Source organism: Calypte anna, chromosome 1 (assembly GCF_003957555.1).
Source record: "Calypte anna isolate BGI_N300 chromosome 1, bCalAnn1_v1.p, whole genome shotgun sequence".
NCBI classification, from domain to species: Eukaryota; Metazoa; Chordata; class Aves; order Apodiformes; family Trochilidae; genus Calypte; species Calypte anna.
The window spans coordinates 89,912,935-89,932,404 of NC_044244.1; the positions used below are offsets into that span (position 1 = coordinate 89,912,935).

Consider the following 19,470-nt stretch of genomic DNA (forward strand, 5'->3'; position numbering starts at 1 on the left):
TGTGTAGGAAAACATTTTTTTAAACTGTCTTATTTCATATAGATACAATTCAAAACTATTTTTATTCAGAGGAGACAGGGACAATGGACAGGAAGATGTACCAGATGGGTAATGCTTTTGAATAAATGGATTGGCAAGATAAACAAGAAAACAATTTACCAGTAAGTACAAATCTGATTTGTCTGTTGCCTTGAAATATTCCATGCTAATCTCATTATAGCAGCTTTGTAAATTACTGTCTCCTCTCAGTAACTACTCATTGTCCCACACCTCTCATTTTGATAGATGACTTTTCCTTTAATTATAATGTAGTTGATCAATTCTTCATGACACCCAAACTGGTAAATCAGGTGCTCCCACCTAAAAAAAATATAACATATTTAAGACCTGCATAAAAGCAGCTCACCAGTATACCTGGCAATTACAAGATTTGTGTGAACCATCAAAAAATACTATTCCATGCTTATATGTTGCATGAATACAGTGAATTAATGTACAAATCAATAGAGAATTCCTTCCACAAAATAAACAGGTATTATCATCACTTAATTAGGAGCAGATTATTTGTAATATTAGCCACAAAAGTTTTAGGCTTTCTTTTCCACTGAAGTGACAGAGGTGAATGAAAGTGGGTCTAAAATTCCACCAGTGTCTGGTTTTTTTTCCAGATGAAAATAACTTCTAAAATGCATGGAATTCACTAACCTCTCCACCATCTTCAATTCAGTGAAAAACAAAGTCCCTTCTGTTAAATCACATTTCAAAAGACAACAGAAAAACAAACCTTGATGAATTTATGATAACAAGATCCCCCTGCTTGCCAGTCTCTATGGAGCCATGCATATCTGATTTTCCCAGAGCATAAGCAGCATTAATGGTGGCAGCTGCTAGTGCTTCATTCATCGACATCTTCATGTTTACACAGGCCAGATGCATCACCATAGGCTAGCAGGCAAGTTAAGTGGAAAATGGGAGTTACAAGTAACACAAATAAAGCTGTTCATCTCTCAAACCTCTAAGCATTCTTTCCCTTCCAACAGGAGCTGTCCTGCATAGTGTAAATCTTGGCAAATCCAAAATGAAAACTCCGAAATCAGGAACTTTGAGGGCCTTTTTTATAAGCCTTTCTGTGCATATGAAGAATAAAAGCCCTTCTGGCTTCAAGAATTTCTGGCAAAAAGTACCAATCCACATAAATATGCACAAGCAACTGTCAAAGCTGGACATAGAACTTGCTTTGCAGACGTCAAGATTGTTTTAAGTAATATCTATATCCAGGTTTTCCTGGTAAGAGATTTCATAATTTTGTGTTGTCATAAGGATGAAGAATAGCTTACCATTGAAAAGCAGTATGCATTAGGGTTAAAGTCACTGCCAAGAGCAACAATAACTCCTTCTTCTAACATTTTTCTAGCTTGAGGTTGCTTCAGTCTAGTGGGAAAGAGACACTTGTCAGTACAATTCAGTTTTATTACATCATGAATTACAAGAGTAGAAGTCATCACCCAGTTTGGCAACATTTGTGCCTTCAGTTACGTTTATTCTTTTGGAGACAAAAGGCCAAATTCTCCTCTTGGCTCCCTACCAATTAGTTTATGGACAGTGTAAATGGCAAGTGTGTGATCCATTGCTTTTGCAATAACAGCAAAAGCAACAGCAGCCACTACTGAGCATCCGGCTCCAGGTGACTGAAATGTTGGTTATTATCCAGTCCGCAGTCACTTTAGGGAAGGATTTACAAGATGAAAACCTTCATTTCTCAAAAAAAGTAATTTTGTAGTCCTTAGAGCTTTAAAGACAGGCTACCAAATATAAGCAGTGGCAAACACAATGCAATAGTCCCTTTCCAATTCAAAATAGTAAGTTGAGGTTGTGAATTTAACTTGTATACACTAGCAGATTTCCTCACTTAGCAATACTCATGCAAAAGATATCTTTAATAACTTCAGTATCTGGAATAGCCTCTTCAAAATTGTTTGGCCACTGGATTAATCTGGGTAGGTGTTTGCAAGAGTGGGTGCCAGCCACAGGAAAGTTTTAGCTGTAGCTGCTGTAAAGCCAACAGCACTAAACACCGTGCCTGAAAATAAACCAGTGTAACAATACAAATGAAACACTAGAACATCTGTTCCTCAAAATGGTTTTTTTTAGAAACACTGCAGTTAACAGAAAGTAACAATAAATGAGATCTCAATGAAGTGCTTACATCTGGTATGACAACACTCTCTCTCTCTCTAGAAGCCTCTTAGCAGATTTACGAGAATACACGACCTGCTCCTGCACACCACGATGCTCTGGGGGTTAAGAGTGTGGTTAACTGCAGGTCTGAGCTCTTACCTTTAGTGCTGAAGGAGCTGAGGGAGGCCAGCAAAAGGTCTCATCACTTCGTAGCAACTTCATACATATGACCCATCTTTTGACCCTCTAGTACTCTTTTAACCTCTTATCTGTTATATCTCTTCTTAATTTTTAATGGGTATTAAACTGAGAAGTCTGTGTTCAGTAACAAGTGCACTGAATGATCCTCACTTCCTACTGCTCAGTGCTGCCTGGATTAATAGCAGATGAGATTTTAAAAATGCTACCCAGTCTTTTGGTGCTTTAGATAACCAAAAGATTCGTTTATCAGCAAAATCTTCTGTAAGAGAGCAAACAAATATATTGCAGATATAATTTTCCAGAAAATAATACAATTCAGTTTTAAAAGGCTAAATGGATTAAAGAAAACCAGGCTCCTTTTCTTCTTAAATAAATGTCTGATTATCACCTTAGCCTGTCATAAGGGTTAAATTAAAATGTTGACTGAACCACTCCAAATCTACTGGGAGACTTCTCAGAAACAGGGTATTACTCCATTTTCTAGGATCTCCACCAAAACCAACACATGAGTAAGCTCATTCAGCTCCCAGTGTTTGTGACTGTCTTCTCTGATCCAACCAGATCCTCAAGCCATAGATACAAGCTTATGCTTTTACATTAAAAAACCCTAAAGCCACAAGCCTGGTTTTGCTGTTATAAAAGTTTTCCTCCCATCTAGTGGCCTTACCTTAGCATGTAGGCAGTTGTTGGTAAAAGGACAGCAGCACACTTAGCTCTTGCCATTGCTGTGATTCCTTCATCACTAACTTCTTCCAGGTGGCTGATAGCTCGGGCTCCTAGTTCAGCCCCAAGCTGAAGAGATTTTTGAGAAAATTACTCACAGTTGTCAATTAATCCAGAAAAAGCAATGTTATTATCAAACCACTGGAGGTGACAATTCACTATTTATATAAAACTAACTACAGGAATAAATAACAAACACTTGAAGAAACAAACAAAATGCAGAGACAAAATACTTGTGAATTTACTGCAGGAAAAGTTAATCACAAAAAGGTGTTGAGCAGACTAAAAGCGCAGTTTCAGTGGTGTTTTTAACAGATGAACTTGCAAACTATGGGACAGCTATGGGTAAACCCACCACCACCTCCTGTTTGCAAAGTATCCACCAGAAAAGGGTTATAAAAACTGATAACTGGTTGCAGAACTAGTAGTGCAACTGCTGTCTTCAATGATGAAGCACCAAAAAGTCTTTTATAATTCATTAAGTTTTTGGTTTGGTGATAGTTTTCTTCTTAAATACAGCAGAGAATAACTGGAGCAGAGCCCACAGGAAGGAAGCAATATTTAAATGATGATGAAACACAGTCTTAAATGCCTTTCTTTACTAAGATATTGGGTAGCCTACTCTGGACTAAGCCATCCCTCTGAGTTTGCTCACTGCACATCTTACTTGTTGCTGCTTACAGGATGTTGAAGGAAAAAAGGTTTTTCAAGTTGCATAGAAATAATGTTTTTGTCATTCTTGGGTTCATGGATATCCACTTTATCCTATGTGGAAGATAAGCAAAGTCAATGTTTGATTAGTCAGCGGGTGTTAGTCCCAGAGGTCAAGGCTTCCTTCCATGTCCTGAACTCCAAAGCTACACAAAGGGCTGCACTTGTTATCTTCTGATAGATGTGGATGTCTATGAATGGTCTACGTTGTAAAGTCTTAGAACAGAAAACCTTGCTTTTGAAAAGTGCAATTATTTCAAAGAATAAGCTCTCACAAGAGCAAAGCAAAAAGAAAAATTCACAGAAATGGCTTGAGTGCATGTTAAGAAAGAGGTACCTCAGCAGATTGCATTGGATGGAGTTCATCTCCATGGAAGTTAATCTGTAACCCTATATCTTTTCCAGCTTGAAGAATTCTCCTGGTAGACTCCAGATCAAAGACTCCCTTTTCACAGAACACATCTATATTGTTAACATGTATTTCACCACTTAGTTGGAGTTCTTTCAGTTTAGGGAGATGGTTATTGATAATGTCATCTGTGGCTTCAGTAGCAGTTTTCCCTCTAATGAAGAGAAAATGTTACAGATGCATAAGAATAACATCCTTGAAGTCTGGAAAACATTCAAATTGCACAGGCAATTATTTAGATCATTTAGAAAATTACACAAATTACTCAAAAAGCCTTCAGATTAAAAAATTTAAAACTACTATAATTCACGTTCTCTCAAACACTGATTACTTTCCAGTCAAAGAATGTTAGATAGCACTGCTAGATATTTTTTATATGGTTACCTTACCAAGACATGAGAATTTTAAAACAAATACTTCTGCTTTCCTATTCATACATTCTGTCCTACCTACACTGTATTCTAAAACACATTGAAAATATGTCAGTGATTATGCAAATATTTTAAATGGCATTCATGCAATATTTTAATGCAAGTATCAAAGCTCAAAGGGGATATGGAGCACAAATCATTATTTTAAACTGACCTCTTCAGAGTGGTACCTAGATAATGATTTCTAAATGAGAGGAACTTCTCAAGATTTGATTCACCCAAGTCAGAACCATTTATAAACCCCCTAATACACAAAGATAAGCCAGGAGACATCGCTAAATGCCTTTGAAAGAGCAAACAATGCCCAGATCTGCAGTTCAGTTAATATTTTCCAATTTTAAGATCTAAAGATAAGTGACATGCTGCAGCTAAGTGTCTGTGACATCTGTGCCCTTGTTTCAGGCACTGTGAGGCATGCACTATACAAGTGCCACATGTGGGAGATTTGGGAGTTTTGCAGTGGCAGTAAGTCCAAGAAGCCAAATTCTGCTCAGATTTATAAACAAGGCTGTGCTATTATGAAGCAGAGCAGGACCTGCCTTACAGTCCTTCTTTTGTTAACCTCTCACTGCAAAAGTCATTTGGGTTGCTCAGCCAAGACTTCTCCCTTTTCTTCTTTTACTCAGCAGCCTTCACAGAAATTTGGACTGCAAGATTAGGACCAGAGCCAAGACAAAACTGAGGGAAACACCAGTCTTGGTTTCACTTTCTGGGTGGACATAATGTCCAGGAATGCAAAAGGGCCATTATTCTGATGCAAGAGACTTCTGATCAAGAAACCATTATGAAAAAGTTCTCCTAAAGATAAAAAGGGTCCAGTGAAATCTTAACAATAATTAAAAAAAAAATTAGGATCAGCCATCCCTACAATCATGAATTTGAAGAAAAAATTAAGACTGGAGTGATGACAGAACAATTGTTTTTCTGCTCTCCATATTCTGATTTTTTTTTGGTTCATTTCTTAAAGAACTGAAAGCTCTATGGCTAGAAGTATTTTCTAAAAGTGATGGACAGGAACAAAGATCACTATAAACAAAGCAGCTTTGTTTTTCTCTAGATGGCTCAGACTCAAGTAGCCACGGTTTGGCAAATGCTTTAGTAAGTATTGCCTAGTACCAATGCACTGTCCCTCAAAATAACCATATTTGTAGGGTCCTCTAGAGCTCATCTGATCCAATCCCTCATGCAGAGCAGGGTCAATTTGAACAATGTGTCAATGCTGCCTTTTAGAAGCAGAAAATCAGACTGAATTACCACATAGCTAGAAATGCAAAAAGAAACTCAGGGCAGGTTCTCAACATCTGTCCAAAACTAATTTCCATGGGGGAAAAAAAGAGTAACCAGTGGTGGGCTCCTCTTAATTCCACATATTGAACCTTTACAAGACACACCACTTATTGCAAGACTTGGCAATACAGAAGAGTTGACACTTTTGTTGATTAAAGGAACCTTCAGGTGATGCTTCTGCTGTAAGAAGCAAGACCTGAAACAGTAAATTAAGCCATGTTAAAGAAGCAAGAAAATGGTTTGGTGAGAACTTAACAAAGCTCCTTGGCATTGGCACCTTGGGGGGGTCTAAGCACAACTTCCCTCTCATTTCACATTAAATAGAATGATAAAATAATAATAAAAAATAGATATAATAAATAAATAACAACAAAGAGAATAAATTGATTTGATGTTAGCAGATTGGCAGTGACAAATTTACATGATTATAGTCATTACAAAACCAGCAGAAGATTTACAGACTTTTAATGGCCATCTAGTCAAGAGTTGCCATTAACACCTACAACAAAAATTTTCCCAAGGCTTTTTAGGGGATCAGTGAAGTAAGAGCTAAGAAATAGGTATATTTTGGGGTAAAACCTCCATTTTTTTTTACCACTAAGTCCTCCAAATTTTAGTAGAACTTCTTGAAAGAACTATTTTGTGTTTTCACCAGATTTTAGTTACTTTGTGCTTAATCATCTTCCAGTTACTGAAGACGATAGAGGATTCCTTTTAAATAGTTACATCAACAAAAGATAACTTGCTGTCCTGACCCAAATACACAAAAATGAGATTGCAAATAATTTTTTTTTAGGTCATGTTTTTTTTTAATGTCAGAAGCAGATTTTCTAGAGTATACATTTTTTTTTCTTAAATTAACATCTCTTAAATATTGCCACAGTATCCTTGTGATGCTAGGTCTGCCTCTGTCCTTCATGCCTTGTTTTCAGGCAGCCTATCAATTAGTCTGTCAAAATATATGTTACATATACACCTACCTAGCTAAATCTCCTCATTAGTTCTTCCACACAATGAAATCCGGTAACTTTAAGATGTTATTTTCATCACAGGGAAAAAATGCCAAAGTGAGAAAGGCTTTTTATGGTATGTTGAGTTCAGCCACCAAAAGAATTGTGATAAACAAAATTTACTTTAACCTTCTACTGACCTTATACCTATAAGATGCATGCAATTCTTCATTGCATGGAAGCATAATTAAGCTTTGGTTACTGAGGCATATAAGGATTAAACCCAGTATTTTTTTCTGTTAACTGATCAAAATAAAATTCATGGCAGAGACAAAGCTTGAAGGGTAGCAGCAAACCAAATCACAAGAACTTTCTGTACAGGAAACCCTATAATAGGAATTATGTTCAGTGTGAGCATCAGCTGGAGGCAGGGATTCTGTGTAAATTTTATGTTGGCATTTAGTAGCCATTAAATAATACTTCCCCATCTTCCTTCAAGTTAAAATTTTGTACAGCCTCCTGTAGATACTGTCTAGTGCTTCAATGATGTTATATTCTAGGAAGGCAGAGGAAGACTTTCTGAAAACAGCAGTTGATTTTCAAAACAAAGCAGTAATACTTAACAAGTGCAAAAAAAAAATGAAGTCACCTTACTTTGGCACAGCATGAGCTCCACAGTAAGTTGATGAAATGCCAATATCCATGGTCTGCTTGGCCCGTTCGATCACCCTGAGCATTTTAAGCTCTGTTTCTAAGTTTAAGCCATATCCACTCTTGCACTCAACCAAGGTGGATCCTGCTCTGCACATGCATTCCAGTCGGTGCTTGAAGGTACTGAACAGCTCTTCTTCTGTGGCCTTCTGTGTGTGCTCCACAGTAAAATGTATTCCCCCCCCAGCCTGGTGGATCTCCATATAGGATGCACCTGCCAGCTTGAGGGGAAAAGAGAAAACAAAAAAGCCAATCACCCATACAATTAGCAATAAAACATGCATTTTATTCACAAGGGGTTCTGAAAGGTGCCTTGAGATGACTTTGCAGTGAGAGAGAAAAGAAGTGGGGAAAAAAATCTCCTTTGATTCCTCATCCCTCCCCCTCCTTCTCTTTCTCCCCTCCACTTTGGTGAAGAAATATAAGAAGTGACATTAACAGAATTACTCTGAAGATTTGCTTCTCCCTGAGCCCAAGTGAAAAGCCTATCTCTAACTCAAAGATTCATTTCAATAGAAAAAGAGACGGGCAAAACAACCAATATTTAGATGGTAATAAAAGGCTGCACCCCTGTATTGCTTCAGCTAATGGAAAAAAATATAACAAGGCTGGCTGCAAAGTATGCAGTTACACTCCTCTCTCAGCCTACCAGTATTCAAAAATCACCCCTCCTTCCAGAGTTCAAAGTTAGATTACCAGACAGAAATTATATATTTTTCTAATAAATGAGAAATGGGAGTCATTAAAAAGTAGAAATAGTTATGCATTAAAAAAAAAAAAAAAAAAAAAAAAAAAAGAAAAATTCAGCTGTGTAATTTTATGCCATTACCTTCATTGCAAACTCATGAACCCTATCACCAGCCCACACTGGATGTGTATGTGCATCTACCAAACCTAAAGAAAAAAAAGCAAATGTACACTCAGGTAATTCCACTTCGTAAAAGAAAAACTTATGGACATGCAAACAATTGAAATGCACTACAGAAACTCCCCTGTACAGCCTCTAGTGTGTAGAGAAAAAAAAAATTCAACTGCCAAAATCTAGGATTTTCTTCAAAAGCTGTTAATTTTCTTTCAGTTTTAGGTAGGACACGCTATGCAAAATATGTCTAGGTGAGTGCATCCATTGCTGAGGTTTTTTTGTTGTTTTGATGACATTTTCAAACTGAAAAAAAAATTATAAACAACTAACTTTGACAGACTTCATTAGACTAAGTCTAAAAAGAGTTGTTTTAAAAAAACAATTAACAGCACATCTTGCAAAGTTTAATATACAACAGATTTGCTCAGATTTGTTGCTTTATCAAATAAAGTTGCATGGTATGTGACTTAAAATACTGTGCTGTCCTGTTGGCTCCAGCTGCAGGCAAGACAGAGAGACTGAGTCCCATGGCTAAATGGCTGACAGGTCACGGGTAGAGAGAAGAGATGAGAAGCTGAGAAGTCCCTCAGTAACACAGGCAGCTGTGTTACTGCTGTGATCCCCCCAGAGGAACAGAAGAAAACAAAACAAAAGGAGGCAGAGCTCTACCACAAATCCAAATGACAAAGCCACCCCAAATGCTGGCATTTTCTCCTCGTAGCAGTCCTTATGAAGAAGCCATGGTACTTTGCCACCCAACATCAGATATTATGAAACCAGTAGTGAATGCATAGGAAAAAGGATGGAGGAGTGTTTACTACACATTTACTTTGTCTCCAAGTACTGGCCACCATTCAACACAGTATCATTATGAAACAATAAACCTACCCGGTATAACACACTTGCCAGAGCAGTCAATTACTCTTTCAAATGTTGCTCCTGAAAACTGATCGCGAATGACATCTACCAAGCCCACAGCTTTGATACAACCATCCCTGCAAACAGCACACAAAGAACAAAGGGAGATGAACCTGCTGCAAAATCAAATGCTCATTGACAGAGCTCCTGGATCAACAAGTCTCTGAAAGCAGAGGCAGAGACCTTCAGGACTGAAGATGCATACAGGAGGTGCTTAGCTAATCTTAAAGATGCACCAAAAAAACGTGGGATAATGCTATGCATTTTCATTTGTTTTCTACATAAGTTAACTTGCCCTCAGATCCCTCAGGATGATGCTCTGGAGCTCTTTTGTTCTCATTTCTGCTACAAAACGTTACTTTTTCTCTTGTGAATCAACAAATATATAGCATTCTTCCAGCAAATATCTGCAGGGCACTTTTCTCCTCATGGAAATCAAACTGTCACCAGCAGCCTCCACTGCCTGGATCTGAATCATAGAATCACAATATGGTTTGGGCTGGAAAAGACTTCAGAGCTCATCATGCCATGGTTTTAAACTGGAAGAGGGTAGATTTAGGTTAGATGTTAGGAACAAATTCTTTAGTGTGGGGGTGGCAAGACACTGGCACAGGTTGCCCAGGAAAGTTGTGGATGCCCCTACCCTGGAAGTGTTCAAGACCAGGTTGGATGGGGCTTTGAGCAACCTGAACCAGTGGGATGTGTCCCTGCCTATGCCGGGACGATCTTTAAGGTTCTTTCCAATCCAAATCACTCTATGAAATAAAACCACCAAGGCAGGTTCCGCCTGGCAGAGGCAAGCCCCGGGCAGAGGCCGTCAGGAGATGCGGGGCCGCCGCCCCCCCCTCCCAGCGCATCTCCCGCCCCAGCCCCGCACTCACAGCCCCACCACCAGGCTGGCGTTCCGCAGCAGGGCCAGGCTGGCGGACCCTTCCCGCCTCAGGTACTCCTCTCCCTGGCTGCAAACCAGCACCAGCTGCTGGGCGTTCTCCAAGAGGAGCCGGTACCGACCCGCCATGGCTGCGAGCAGGGCGGTAAATGGCGAGGTGGGGGGCGGAACGGGATGGAGGGGGCAGCAACCGCTCCGCTCAAAGTCCCCAGGGGCGGTGCGGGAGGGGGAGGCTTTGCCCCGCCTCGGAACCGGCCTGGCCGTGTCCCTGTCCGGGTCGGTTTTTGCTGATCATCCTCCCAAGAGAGGGTCCAAGACACGGAGTGTGGGGCAGCCCGGGTGAGTCCTCCGGGGCACGGGTGAGGCAGTGGGGTGGCCACGTTCGGCACCTGACAGAAATTTGAGCTGAAGTAACTACAAGGCTTTGGGTCTGGCAGCAGCTTGCTGCTTTAGGGGAGGGATGTTGTTCTCCCTGCGGTCCAGGGCACTGTGACAACACCCATGCAACGTGCTGGTTTATGAAAATCTCCAAAGCATCAGTTTTGGCAGCTGGGGATTTCCAGAGCCCTTTGCCCACACTGCACCACCATCTGGAGATTTCCCTTTGCCAAGAAAATGGAAGTTTATGAATCAGAAGCATTTGTCTGCCAACATACCCCCTCCTCAGTGAACATAACCTCCTCAGCATCCATCACCTTGCCAGGATCCATCACCTCACCAAGATCTATCACCTTCCCAGCCTTCATCACTTGGCCAGGATCCATCACCTCGCCAGCATCCCAGCCCCTGAAGGACCACAGCACTCTCACCACATTGGATTTTCAGGCAGACATTAACTTGTCCAGGCAGATATTAACTTGTCCAATTCCACCATTGAAAGGTCGGTGTGATTCTGCTGCCCCCTGCAGAATTCGGGATGGGAGGATTGGGGAACAAATACTTGCAGCATAGACTTCTTTTCTCATAGTGAGTACAGGGCTCTAGTAATTCCCAGGTGGCAAATAGAGTGCATTTCTAAATAGGGAGTCCCTCAGAAACCTTTCCAGTGGCATTTAATTTTCTTCAGACACCCTATTATCTTTAGAAAGAGAATTGATTTTAAATGGTTTTAAATGGAACACCTATTGTAGCAAGACCAACCTCTTTTAGGGCACGGTGCTTCAAGGTCCAACTAGGTGTTCCAGCAGAGACTCACAAATAGTGCTGTGAGCCTATAGCCCTCAGGGCTGACTAGCCTGGCTCAGTGCTACTGCTTCGAGAGCAACTGACCTCTCTGCTGGCTTGCTCAGGTCTGAGCTGAGCCTGTGTCTCAGGCATCACCTTTTATTGGCCCCCTAATCCTGCTCATGCGCAGTGGGGGCCCGCCTTAATCAGGCACGGTGGGCTTAGCACAAGCTCATGCCCACTCCCTGGTAATTAGTGGCACCTGGTTGCCTCATTTCACTACAACCTATGTTCATAAACATATACCTGTACAACAGAAACCAGGTGGGTGTGTTGGCTCTTTGAATGAGCTTTTCTGGTTAAGTGTTGTCTGCTAAGGAGGCAAGGTACACAGCTAAAACACAGTAATTTGCACTTAATAACAACACTGATGGTGAGTAAAACTCTGATAGCACTGGGTGTTATTTTGTGATACTGTTCCACTGGCCCAGTACTGCACCATAACATAATCTTCATCTTCCTCCTAAATGGTCTCTCATGCTTGGCAGGCAGATTGACAGAAGAGGTAGTACATGGTGTTTTATTGCTTCCAGGGGTTCCTGCTGCTGACTTTGGCCTCTCCCAACAGTATCACATTGTGTTTAGAAGTGGAAATTAAAGAGGAACCTTGAAACAGAGTCAGACCAAGGGCAGAAGGACACTGCAGTGGTGGGGTGAGAGCTGGTGTATCAGGAATGAAACGCAGCAGGCTGTGGTGGAGCCTGGCACTTGTAGTATGAGTCATGCTAATAAAAGCACTGAAAAGAAGATGATTTAGCTGAAGCAGAAGGCAGCACCCCCCTGTGAGCACACAGCTCAACTCTCTGTGTACAGAGATGGCAGGTGAATAAAGAGGTCTAGAATGAGCAGTGTCACTGTAGGGCTGTCTTCCTCCTATCATCTTCCTCGTATTCACAAGTATTTTAGAGTGTATGTCCAACGAGCTACTCTTTCTGCTTTTGAGAAAATACCAATGACCATTAAGTTCCCACCTGTACTTGCACATCTACACATTTAATCGCGTGCCTGGCCATCTGATGCTTCTGTAAGTGTGGCCTGGAAGTCAAACAAACTGGCCTGAAGGCTCTCTCACAGCTATGTATTTTTTGATATTTGTCTCTTTCAGCAATTCCAGGGAGAATTTTGAAAAGCAAAGGTTTCGTCTGCAGTTCTATTTCTAGTTATCCAGTTTCAGACTCCATCCACAGATAGCATTAGTTTTTGATAAAAAGGGGGGCAGAAGGAAAGACAAATTATGAGTAAAGCTTAGTAGCTGTGACAAGTCTGTTCTTACACTCCATAAGGATAAAATTTAGTACAGTGCACTAGGTTTTTCCAAAACCGAGGGCAGCTCCTGATTTAAATAGATTTTATGCTTGGTAAAAATAGGGATGTATTTAATTCTCAAACTTACCTTCCCCATGCAGAAAACTTATATCTATGTTTGTGTTTTTGTATATGCCCTTGTGCTCTTCAGGTGAATATTTTTCTCTGCAATAGATCAGTATATGAAGAAAAAGGTCAATCCACTGCAAAATCAGTGGTTTCTGATATGCTGTGCCTGATATATTTTTTAAAGTACTGCCCAGAAAAGTTAATGCAGGAACAATTTCACAGTTGCATCCTCTGGAAAATCTTGAATTTGATACAAACAATACAGATTCTAACAGCTGGGCTGTACTTTAAAAATGTTAATGTCAGAATTAATTGGATATAAACAGAAGACTGCAGGGTGCCAGAGGAACCCTGCCTAAAGTCTTTAATCTTGGATAATAGTTTATTTTTCTGCAAAATTTTGTAGGAGGTGATAGGCAACCAAAAGAAAACTCCTTTCACGGTTCTCTGCATAGCTGGTGGGTCTTTGCCTGCTGAAAAGGTGTGATCCTAAAACAGGTTGAAGAATAACATGCTATGCCTTAAATTATTATCACAGAGTAGCTTAGGTTCCCTGAGTTTTGGTTGGAAAATAACTAATTTCTCAAAAAAAAAAAAAAAAAAAAAAAAAAGTGCAGTTACTGAAAGAACAGAGATGGAAAAAAATTAGTAAAAGTAGAGATAAGTAAAGACATCAATTGACTATCAGGTTACTGATTTAAGAGATTTCATCTCCTCTTGCTTTGTGTGAGTGCACAATACACATTTTCCTCAAGGAGCACCTTTTCAAATATACTGTCAAGATTACTTTAGATTGTTTATTTTTGTGAATTACATGTAAATAAATAAAGAAGGCCCAAGGTTGGATATGACTCTTAATCCAAATTTTTGCTACATTTTCCTTTAATTATGTTAGCTTTTTCTTCCGCTAAGTAGTCCTTCCCAATAATATACATAGCATGATGAAATATCCTGAAAGGAGACACTGTTCATATCTTAAGAATTAAATCCTAGTGGAATTAACTGAATGTTATTTCCCTGTTTACAAAAGCAGCAGAAGTTGCTGGAGCCTTGTGATCAAACAAAGAAATTGCATCGAATGGAAAGAACTGACTTTCAGATGTGGTATTTCAGAATGGCAGAATTATTACATACTTTTGGCTCCCTCATATCAGATTGAGTTTTATGTCTGATTACGATTTTTTTTTGCACAGCTTTGCGAAAGTAAAAATTAAGTAATTCTGCATTTTCTTTCTCCTATTCAGAAAAACTTCACTTCTTTTAAATCACGGAAGTGCAACGTTTGCTCAGATGAGCTTTCTGAATCCTTGCTCTGTTCCCAGGTTCTCTCTTAATGACTTCTTTGGCAAAATCCATCAGCCCCTGGTGATGGAGGTACATCTCAGGGGAACACTACACTTTGCCCCAAGGGATCTAATTCAGCCAGAATATTTCTCAGCATATCCTCTTCCAGCCTTCTTATCCTGTTCAAACAAACTACAGCAAATGGAAAAGGAGAGCTTGTGGGGCACTTGTGTCCTGTCAGGAGTGGGGACATCCAGCCAACAATCACTTTGGCACCCAGCCTTATGGCCATTCTTTGCAGCCAGCAACACGTGCGAGATAGAATTAAGTTGGTGGCATTTTGTCTCTTAGCAGCAGCAAGGAGAGAGGGTCTTCTCAGCCAGGCCGTATGCTACTCCTAGGAATGGGAAGGTTTCCAAGTCAGAAGTAAACAGCAAACAACCTGTACTCAAATGAGTAACAAAAATTATGCAAAACTGCTTGTGTTGCCTGTCTCAAGTCTTGTTATATATATTTTTAGCCTTTTTTTTTTTTTTTGGCTACCTGACTTAACTGTATTTAGTACATCATTTTCCAGGGTATAACCTTTTCCTGATGGAACATCTGATTTCTTTTATCCTACAAAGAATTTTAACAACCTAAACTCATGAATGCTTTTTATTTCTAGCTACTTTATATACACTGTATTTCAAAAGTTAAATTATGAACCCTTTTATTTATACCTTGAATACATATGTAAGCAAACAATTGCTATTCTTCTGCCTTTTAGATTTGCTCCAGAAGAAAGGAATAAAATCTAGCTTACTCCATACCAACTGAGGACCAGCTCCAGTTACACTGACCTACTCAAGAGTACCTTTTACCTTTGTCTGCACTGCAACTTTTTTCACACCCTTTAGGACCAAAATCTGAATTAAGCACCTGTTTAAGTCTGTGTCTAACTTTACCTGCATGGGGTCTACCATTGAAACGAGTGGAACATTTTTACGGTAGCAAAGATAAAACAAATGCATCCATCTTTGCAGTGTGTGGGCACAAGAACTAAGATCAGTTACAAAGTTAGAACCAATGTATTCTTTCTGTGGGGCCCTGTACCGGTAAACAGCCAGCACTAGCCGAGTTCTTGTGGAACTGCACTTATGACTGACTCATCTCCAAAATTTCCACTTTAATAGCTCAAAACAGTGATGCTTTTCTGTAAGCATCAAATAATAGCATTTAAACCGAAAGCTGAATGCGTTTGTAAATATGCTGAGGTAGGGGATTAGGCTTACAGCTGTTCTTCATGTCAGTACCTTATTTCAGAAGCCTTTGCATCACCAAACTGGTGGTGATGCAGACAGGGCTGGCACTGAGCTCTCTGCGGTGTGTCCAGGACACCAGTGGCAAACCCACTCTCTGCTGGGAGTTCATTCCCAGTGTCTCAGGAAGGTGTTTAAACCCACTAAGGAAAGCTGGCCAGAATGTGGTTTTATTCCCTTGTTAGGTTGCCACCACACAGCGCTTCTCCTCAGGCCAACCAAGTAAGCTAATGACACAACCTGTGGCGTGCTGAAGGTTTCTGGAAAACCTCTTTCCTCCGTATCATCTCAAGCTTCTGTGCAACATCCCTGTGCAAAACCTGACAGAAGGAGCTGGAGTCTGCAAAGAGCAGCAAGAGTCCCTTCTGCTCGTTTTCCATGACCAGGCCAAGACCACAGCAGAGCACCAAAGGAATTTTAAGCTTTTTCCTGCTGCTCATTCCACAGCCCTTATTATTATCATTACAGAGGGAAAAGACTATTCCTGCAGCTCCCCCAGTCTACTCGGCGATGCAGCTTAGTGATGGCAGAAGAAAGTCGCATACACATGATGAAGCATTCTTCACCTTCTGTTATATGCAGTGTTCAGTGTGACTGACAGCCAAGTACTGCCACCAATGCTAAACTGATCTGGTACATAATCCATTCTCTTTCAGAGGACACAACTTTGCAAATTTAATTTGATCCAGGAATCATTTAAATTCAGGTATTTCCATTGACATTAAAGGCATTTGTTGTCACTGGTAATACTTAAAAATTGGACAAGGGCTATTTGTTTCTTTCTAGGAATTCACTTTTCATCCTAATAGAATCATAGAATCATAGAATTGGCTGGGTTGGAAGGGACCTCAGAGATCATCAAGTCCAACCCTTGATCTATTACCGCTGCAGTTACCAGACCATGGCACTGAGTGCCACATCCAGTCGCTTTTTAAATATCTCCAGGGTTGGAGAATCCGCTACTTCCCTGGGCAGCCCATTCCAATGCCTGATCACCCTCTCCGTAAAGAAATTCGTTCTAATGTCCAACCTAAACTTCCCCTGGCACAACTTAAGACCATGCCCTCTTGTCTTGCTGAGAGTTGTCTGGGAAAAGAGACCAACCCACACCTGGCTCCAACCTCCTTTCAGGGAGTTGTAGAGAGTGATGAGGTCTCCCCTGAGCCTCCTCTTCTCCAGGCTGAATAGCCCCAGCTCCCTCAGCCTCACCTCATAGGACTTATGCTCGAGTCCCTTCACCAGCCTGGTTGCCCTCCTTTGGACCCGCTCCAGGACCTCAATCTCCTTCCTGAACTGAGGGGCAGAACTGGACACAGTACTAGAGGTGTGGCCTCACCAGGGCTGAGTACAGGGGCAAATATTTTCAGCTTAGAATCGAAATAACTGCCTATTCCCTCAGCATCAGTTTTTTGGATGTCAGTAAAAGACAAGAGACCTTTTCAAGAATTAACTTCCCCCATACTGAAAGAGAATGGAAAAAAGTAAACACATTATTACAAAACTATGGAAAAACAAACAAACAAAAAGTTTATTTCCAGATATACAAAACACCTATTCTCTCATTTCTCCATCTTCTTCCTCTTCTTCCACCCCTCTGATGTACAAAACATTATTGCACCTGTCAACAGAAACAAAGAGTTCCTTAACTGTAAATGTTTGTATTTCCCATCCCTTTTATACACTGTTTTAAGCATTTTCCTACTTGAGTGTAGTCTGGCAATAGCCAAATTCCACACAAGAAATTACTGACATTGACCTTGTACAGCTTTCTACAAAGTTCACAACAATTACAAAAAGCTTAAGTTTATAAAGCTGTAACTGTTTGACAACGTTGTCCAAGAAATTTTTAATCTTGGGTTAAGAGTTATGGTCACGTTTAACTTCCAAACACGCAAAATGTTTTCAGTAGTGAAACACTGATATACTGAGTTTATAGTATCTACCTATATCATAGAATCACAGAATCGGCTGGGATGGAAGGGACCTCAGAGATCATCGAGTCCAACCCTTGATCCACTACCCCTGCGGTTACCAGACCATGGCACTGAGTGCCACATCCAGTCTCTTTTTAAATATCTCCAGGGATGGAGAATCCACTACTTCCCTGGGCAGCCTATTCCAATGTCTGATCATCGAGATATCAATAAAATAACTACTGAGATTATAATATCATGCTGAGAGATTAATACATATACAACAACCTGCAAAACTTAAGGTAACCAGTTACTTGAAAAAGAGATTTTAAGTACTGCTTTTAAAATACTGTGAAATTCCTTTTTTCACCCTTCTGAAGGTACCTCATAGCCCTCACAAAACGGACACATTAGCACTTAGCATCCTAAGTCGAGAAATACACCATCTGGCAGTACAAATTTTAAAACAAGCAGTAAGACTTGTAAGACAAGTTTTAAGAAACCCCATAAATAAGAAACCCGCCAGAAATACCCTCATTACCTTATCAAGACTTCACCGAGATGTCCAGACAGCGCACCGTCTATGTACTCCTCTGTGTTTGCAAGCTTGAGGAGAAAACCAGCAACACTCAAGGGTTATGACAGAATCAGCTTTGCCAAGCAGAGGGCGGTTTTGCTCCTCAGGCCACCCCCCGACAGCATCCGGGGGAAGCCGAACTACCCCGCGCCCTTCGGCGAGGCACCGCCGATGTTTTGGCGGCCCTCTTCTTTTACCCAGCCCGGCCGGCTCCCGCCCCTCCGCCGCCCACCCCGGCCCTCACCTGCATGTTCATGTAGCCGTCGACGGAGACGAGGTAGCCCTTGTACTCCATCCCCCACTTCAGCTTCACCATCACCGGCTTCCCCGTCAGACCGTTCAGGAAGGGCTTGGGGTTCAGGGGGAGGCTCTGAGGGGGAGAGCAGACGGTCAGCGCCCCCCACACACACACCCCGGGACCGTTAACAGCCGCGGGAACCGTTAACGGCGCCGCGCGCCTCCCCGCCTCCCCCCGTTCCCGCCCGCGGCGCGAGCACCGCCCTCACCATGGCGACGCGGCGCGCGGCGGCGGCCGGAGGAACACGGACCCACGCGGGAACCCCTCGTGCACGCCGCGGGACGCGAGAGAAGGGGGAAGGCAGCGCCCGCTCCCGCTTCTACTTCCGGGGGCGCCGCGCTCACCCCTGACCCCTCACCCCCGCCGCGCCGCCATGGCAACAGGGCCGGGGCGGCCCCTCCTAAGTGCCGGGAGCAAAACGGGGCTGCCCATTGGCTGGGCGGCGAGCTGGGTGTCTCTCATTGGCTGAACCGCGGCTCTCCTCCCCCTCTCCCAGCCAATCGTTGGCGGGGGGCGGGGCTGGCGCGTGGTCGGCGGTTGCCGGAGTCCGTCATGGCGGGGCGGGAGGCGGCGTCCCCAGCGCCTTCAGCTCTTGGCTCTCCTCTGTCCCTCCCGGGTTGCGGCTTCCTCGCCGCCACGCTGCCTCGCAGGTCCTCAGGGGCCGTTTTCGCCTCCTGGGGCCGGCGGCAACTGTGTTTTGTGTTGGAAGGCGGAGAACCGGAGCAGCAGGTGCACTCTCGGACGAGGTGTACGCACGGCCTCAGAGCAGCCGGGTGTGTGCGCATCTCAGCAGGTTATGGATTGCTCTGCACCTCAAACTTTACCATCCGTGAGGGCCGCGGTCAGCTCAGCAGCGGTTAGAGTGTCCGTGTCCGTCTCTCCCTGTACAGGTCGGTCTCCACGAGGCGGCAGTGCTTGTAAGGTGGCTGTGGCACGGAACGGGAGGCTTCTGACAAACTGCTGGTGTTACCCTGCGAGCCTTCTAGGCGACATCGTGTTTGTTTAGCGACCAGTATGTTCTTTACTCCACACACGCATGGATAGAGAACCTCAGAGTTTGTAAGATGTGTAAGTGATGTCCTTGCCAACGTGCAAGTGCTCTACATGGTCTCATTTGACTCCCAGTCAAAGCATTTGCCAGAGCTTTTCTTGGTGCAGAGAACACCAGCCTCTTCACACTCAAGAAGCTCTAGTCCTGCTGCAGCTGTAATTTATGACTCTTAACCTTT

At 42.2% G+C, this 19,470-nt stretch overlaps 2 protein-coding genes across 2 annotated transcripts; both read right to left on the minus strand.

Moving 5' to 3' along the window:
• Positions 1-32: 32 nt before the first annotated feature.
• On the minus strand, positions 33-10,618 carry AMDHD1 (amidohydrolase domain containing 1). Its single transcript, XM_030452026.1, has 9 exons — positions 10,263-10,618; positions 9,352-9,458; positions 8,431-8,495; positions 7,545-7,822; positions 4,151-4,376; positions 3,047-3,171; positions 1,338-1,431; positions 785-945; positions 33-360 (listed from the first exon to the last, which is right to left on the minus strand). The coding sequence occupies exons 1-9, from the start codon at positions 10,397-10,399 to the stop codon at positions 246-248; spliced, it is 1,308 nt and encodes a 435-aa protein (XP_030307886.1). The 5' UTR covers positions 10,400-10,618; the 3' UTR covers positions 33-245.
• A 6,337-nt stretch (positions 10,619-16,955) lies between these two features.
• Positions 16,956-18,599, minus strand: SNRPF (small nuclear ribonucleoprotein polypeptide F). Its single transcript, XM_030452049.1, has 4 exons — positions 18,450-18,599; positions 18,188-18,313; positions 17,908-17,972; positions 16,956-17,071 (listed from the first exon to the last, which is right to left on the minus strand). Exons 1-4 carry the CDS (start codon positions 18,450-18,452, stop codon positions 17,005-17,007), a joined length of 261 nt encoding a protein of 86 aa, XP_030307909.1. The 5' UTR covers positions 18,453-18,599; the 3' UTR covers positions 16,956-17,004.
• Between the last annotated feature and the right edge of the window lie 871 nt (positions 18,600-19,470).

Bases quoted from the DNA above. Each gene is read 5' to 3' on its own strand.
- AMDHD1 (XM_030452026.1), bottom strand. From the start codon at position 10,399: ATGGCGGGTCGGTACCGGCTCCTCTTGGAGAACGCCCAGCAGCTGGTG. The intron at 1,432-3,046 runs GTAAGGCCACTA...CTTTCCCACTAG, and splicing joins ACAACTGCCTACATGCTAAG to ACTGAAGCAACCTCAAGCTA. The intron at 361-784 runs GTTTGTTTTTCT...TATTTTTTTTAG, and splicing joins GTTATCATAAATTCATCAAG to GTGGGAGCACCTGATTTACC.
- SNRPF (XM_030452049.1), bottom strand. The intron at 17,973-18,187 runs GTGAGGGCCGGG...TTTCTCCTCAAG, and splicing joins ACGGCTACATGAACATGCAG to CTTGCAAACACAGAGGAGTA. The intron at 17,072-17,907 runs GTAATGAGGGTA...TTCTGTTGACAG, and splicing joins CTCGGTGAAGTCTTGATAAG to GTGCAATAATGTTTTGTACA.